This window comes from Gossypium hirsutum, chromosome D01 (genome assembly GCF_007990345.1).
Source record: "Gossypium hirsutum isolate 1008001.06 chromosome D01, Gossypium_hirsutum_v2.1, whole genome shotgun sequence".
Lineage (NCBI taxonomy): Eukaryota > Viridiplantae > Streptophyta > Magnoliopsida > Malvales > Malvaceae > Gossypium > Gossypium hirsutum.
In genome coordinates, this window is record NC_053437.1 from 54,191,628 (window position 1) to 54,197,466 (window position 5,839).

Sequence of the window (5,839 nt, forward strand, 5' to 3'; positions counted from 1 at the left end):
TTAGCAACGCTTATAGGGCCAAAAAAAGTCGCTAAAAACCTGTTTTGCTGTAGTGAATTGAATCTCTTTAATTTTTTATACGATAAATAAATTAAATCTTGAGACGGTTGTTTGTTAATAAAATAAACAATTTCTTAGTTATCAAAAAAGTAAGGTGAAATTGATTGTTAAGCACCACAACGATAACTGAAAGTAATTTATTAAATTATCTTTGAATCGACAATTCAGAAGTAAGATTTTACATTTTAACTAGATTTCAAATTTTATTACTAAAGCTCACTACTATCTCTAAAATGATTTTTGAGTAAAATATTTTTTTTTGTTTGATTCACACCCATTAGGTGATGAAGATTCCTTCTCTTCTTTAATTTTGTTTTTTCTCAGCCAAACAAAAAAGTTATTGAAATTATGCAAACATTGTCACCAAAAGAGAGCCTTAAACTAACTCAGCTTAATTCCTGCCTTATCTTTTCAGATGAGAAATCAACACGATATATAAAATGTTTTAGGCAATAAATACTAGCCTTCATCTATATTTCGCCCCATAAATTTGTAGAGCAGAGACAATGAGAGGAACATTGACGTTGACTTGGATTCTGATGGTTTGCATCTCCCAAGTAGCGGTGCAGAGCCAATACTACTCAGAGAGCTTACCATATGATCCCAGGCCGGTTAAGGTCACTAATCTTCACTTCTTTTTGCACGAAACTCTCCGCGGTAAGAACCCAACAGTAGTCATGGTAGCCCAAGCTAACAACACAAGCAACGACAACTACTCATCAGTGCCATTTGGCACCCTATATGCCATTGATGATCCCCTCAAGATAGGTCCTGGGGACAACTCAGAGGTGATTGGGAATGCTCTGGGACTTGGGATCTTGGCCGGCAAAAATTCAACGACCGTGGTGATGTACTTAGATTTTGGATTTACTACCGGAAAGTTTAAGGGCAGCTCTATTAGCATATTTTCAAGGAATCCGTTAATAGAGACGGAACGTGAACTTTCGGTGGTGGGAGGAAGAGGAGAATTCAGGATGGCAGAAGGGCATGCACGACTCAAGAATTACTTTTTCGATGGCACCACTGTTATTATTGAATATAACGTGACCATAATTCATTACTAAGAGGACATTCTCTTGGACTGTGCAAAATTCACATGGTTTTGCAGCACTTGATTAGAATAAATGTATGAGAAATTTAGTAAATTTCATCATACTTTTAAATAAATCAACTTAAAATAATATTCCCTTGCCTTGCCTATATAAAATATTTATATTTCTATTTTTGAATAAGTGAACATTTCATTTCCCCCATGAAAACACCACAAAATTGGCTGCAATAGACCCCAGTCACTAATTAAAGAAGACGGAACATTAATAATAGACCTGCAACATAATAACCTAGCTTGTACATTCATTTTAATCTGATTAAAAAAAGTTTGAATTTACCGTGAAGACCATTTCTATCTTGCCAAACAAATTGCAACTTGAAAATCTTGTATGAATTATGAACTCTATTTTAGTCATATATCTGTACTATTTTGTTTTTCAAACGAATTCAATGTTAAGAAATAAGTAAGAATAATAAGAAGATATTTTGTCTTCTAAACTTTTTTATTATTTAAGAAGTTATCAAAGCAACCAACAAGGAACTCAGTATGGTAAATGATTAATACGTAGGGTAGCGTCTGATTGCCCTGGATAAATTTAGTGGCGAGAGAAGCACACCGCATCTCAGTATGGTAAATGATTAGTGATATAATGTTTAAACAAAAGGTATTGCTTCTTTTACTACCCAAATATGCTTCAATTTATTTCTTTGGCCCTCATATTGATTGTATTTACAAAAAGAAAATTAATTAAGAATTTCAGGGATTCTCAAACTAGTTTCAGTCAGAAAAGTTAAGTTGGTACAGTGTCAGCGGTTTTAATATTTAAAATCGAGCATAAAATCTATTTAAGCACTAGAAGTAACACAATCAGAAGCAAAAAACCAAATACCAGTAAGGTAAATATTGCGTAGAAAAATGGAGAAACAGATGATATTTGCGCGGGCAATGATATTTTGCATTGCCATAGCACCGGATACTATTCCAAGACTGCTACGCCTGTTCAAAGGTAACTCATTTCTGCTTCTTCCTCCACGATGTTCTCAGCTGAGAAAACCCCAGTGCAGTGATGGTAACCCGTAGGGGTGAAGTCAAGAATTGTGTAATGGAACCAAGATAAAATAAAATAAAAAATGGTGCCAATGCTTAACATTTTGTATTAAAATTACTTCAATTGAAATTTTAACTTTTGAATGGGCCAAAAATGCAGTTTCCTATTCAACAAAAGGGCATAACTCGTAATGGCTCTATTAGGAACTTTGGTTGACTGTCCCATATACCTATTTCATTCTCTGTTTGAACAGTTTATGACAATCAAAGTGATGTTATTGGTAAATTTAATTACTTGTATAAAATTAATGTTGGTTATTTATATTTTGATCAAGTAACATATGCAAGAATTAGAAGTTAGAATTTTGACTAGGATTTCTTTCTGTCTTAAAAGATAACGAGCTGATCAGATTTACTTTAAGTGGGATTGTATTTGTTGAAGACTGATCTATCCTTTTTTCTTTTTTTTTTTTTTACTTGGGATGAAATAATTCAAAGCCTATTTTTAAGATGCCATACACACATAGTAGAGAGTGCTTTTGGAGTGTTCATTTGTCGAGTATTTTACTATATTATACTTGATATTTTGACACTTTTTTATTAGACATTCTTTGAAGAGTTTAAGTGATTGCACTATGAGATTTCTGGGGAGAGTAATTGTAACAATTTAGGCACCACTTTGATGTTGCAATTATCCATTAGTGTAAGGGTGAACTGGGCCTAAATCAAGAGTTGTTCCTGATTAATTGTTAAGTAAAATTATTTCTAAGCAAGGCTCCGCATAGGTAGGATTGTTAAACCTAGAGTTGTTCCAAAGACCATTGAAGAGAAGTATGCAAAAGATAATAATTTGAACAATGAAATTTTATTAATAAATATGTTTTAGAAGTTGCAAGCATTAATGACAAAATAATTACACTAAGGGTATTAGATTCCAATAGTAACTTCATTTGTTGACATGATGAAAGCCCTTACAGGAGTTTTCCAATAAGCATAATTCGATGAGTCAATCAACAACAAAACTCAATAAATCAAATATCTTCCTTCATGGATTCCGTGATTATAAACCAACCATAGGATCTCCTTCAAGTGTGTTTGTAGTTTGCTCTGATACCAATTGAAACGACCTCGATTTGCCTTTGTTACAATTTATTGTTCCTTTTATTATTGTAACAAGAGTTAGGATAGGAAAACGGAACAAGACAATTTTGCAGGGAGATAACAAGATAAGCAAATGAGAGAAAGAAAATCAACACAAGTTTGTTAACACAGTTTGAATTTAAATCAACACAAGTTTGTTAACACAGTTTGAATTTAATAATCATATCTATGCGGAGCCTTGCTTAGAAAGAATTTTATTTAACAATTAATCAGGAACAAATATTGATTTAATAATGATTAATCTAACAATGAATTTAACAATCCTACCTATGTGGAGAATAAAATGTGTAATCAAATATTGGTTTACTGATTGCGTAACATTTAACTAATATCAAGTTGCATCATGTGGTCGGATCATAATGCGAGGAGACAATTTATATTAGTAGGTAATCTAAACAATTTATAGTCTGAAGAATCAAAATAAAGAAAATTGATCAAATGACTATTTTGTTGTCTATCAAGTCTAATTAGGGAGATACATTGTCTTGGATATCCGAATTGGTGACTATCTAGACTAACAATACATTGGGCATGACCTAAGTTGAATTTATTCTAGATCTGTTTATGGATTTATTCATTTGTGAAGTTAATTGTATGACTTACCTCAATCTTGAGTAAGTAATTTATTGTGTGTATGTAACTTGTAATACCCCGAAAATTTTTACAATAAGATATTATTTTTGATATAGTAAGGAAATAAAGTGACAAAAAGGAGAATTTTGAGTTATGACAACATTGGGAAGTATATTATGACATATTAATTCAAGAAATGATTAAATTGTAAAAGTAAGAAAAGTTTTGCTACCCAATAGTAAATACTCAAAATTTGAAGGGTTAAAATGTAAATATGAAAAATTTGAAGGATCAATAGTGTAAATATTTTAAGGGTGGAATAATCTAGAAACTAAGGAAAATGAAAGAATTTGGACCAAATTGAATAGATGAAGAATTATGAGGGACTAAATTGTAATTTTACCAAATTAAGTGATGACTCAAGGATGAAATTTTAGAAGATCTAAAGGGCAAAATGGTCAATTAGAAGAGAGAGAAATCTAGAAAATAATGATGATGTTGGAGATATTTTAGATTAAATAAATAAATAAATATTAGTTTATTATATTTTGATTTGATTTTTTTTCTTAATGATATTTTATTATTTTATTTAGTGTATATATATATGTATATATGGAAAGAAAGATGGAAGCCATCATCCCACCATTTTTCCATGATTCAATGTGAGAAGAAGAGAGAAAGAAAGAAATTTTTGCTTTCTTTACAATTTGGTCCTCTCACAAAAAAAAAATTCACCATTTTCACTTAGAATTCAAAGAAATTTCCATAGCCACCAAGAGAGAAAATTGATAAGGAGATTATGGGGAGCTAGAATATCAAGTTAGATTCAAGAAATAGAGGCTAGAGGAGAGAGAAAATCAAGTTAAAGTTTGAAATCAATAGAGCAAGGTAAGACCATCAAGATTTCAATATATTTTTGAGTTTGATATGATTGAAAAAAGTATGAAATTGATGTTAATGTAGGGTTTTATTATATAAGGTTCTATGTTCTTGATACGTTAGTGAAGAAAAATTAGAGAAAGTGATGGGAAATACTATAGAGAAAGGGAATAAGGGTGTTATAAATTTAGTAATCAACATTTTGTACTAAAATAGTTTTGGACAGCAACAGTAGGTTAACTTTTAAAAATCACCATAAATCATGGAAATTGAATTAGAGGATTAAAAAAATATGACATTAAAGATTCTTGAGTCTAGTTTCTCATAGAAGAAACGTGTAATCAATGGAACTGTAAATTATGAGATATAATAAATTTTGTGAGACAAGGTCAGAATGAATTTGGGTTCCCTTGTTTTGACTTTGAAAAATTATTAAAAATTGTACAAAAATTATTATGAGTTATAAATTATATTCTTAGAATCCTTAATAATTCGATTTTCAAAAGGAATAAATGAGAACATCATCCGAATCCTGTACAAGGAGATAATTAATTTTTAGTGAAGAAGGACCGAAACTGTCAAACAGCAGAACATGGATGACACTAAAGAATAAACTGTACTTATTGGCTAAACCACAAATTATGAAAATTTTATGGTAAGAAGATATGTGAGTCTAGTTTCAGAAAAAAATTACGGATCTCAATTCGGAGTTCTGTAGCTTAAGATATAATTAATTTAGTGACCATGACTGAAGTGAATAGCTTGTTGTGAGTAAATAAGTTAATAGTGGTAATATATATATCAAGGATGTGGAATGGAGTGGAGGAGGAGGAAAAATAATATATGTGAATATTCAGCTAATATGAGTTTAATTTAAAATAGCTAATTTACATGTTTTAGGTTCAGGGACTAAATTGAATAAAATTAAAATTTTAAGGGTAATTTTGTAAAAATGTCAAAAATGGCCAAATTGCATGAAATGAATAGCTTGTTGTGAGTAAATAAGTAAATAGCTTGTTGTAAGTAAATAAGTAAATAGTGGTAATATATATATCAAGGATGTGGAAT

General features: G+C 30.7%; 1 protein-coding gene across 1 annotated transcript; it reads left to right on the forward strand.

Annotated features, from left to right (window-relative positions):
* Positions 1–539: 539 nt before the first annotated feature.
* LOC107921926 (dirigent protein 4) lies at positions 540–1,241 on the forward strand. Its single transcript, XM_016851731.2, has one exon. It carries the CDS (start codon positions 567–569, stop codon positions 1,122–1,124), a length of 558 nt encoding a protein of 185 aa, XP_016707220.2. The 5' UTR covers positions 540–566; the 3' UTR covers positions 1,125–1,241.
* Positions 1,242–5,839: the final 4,598 nt, after the last annotated feature.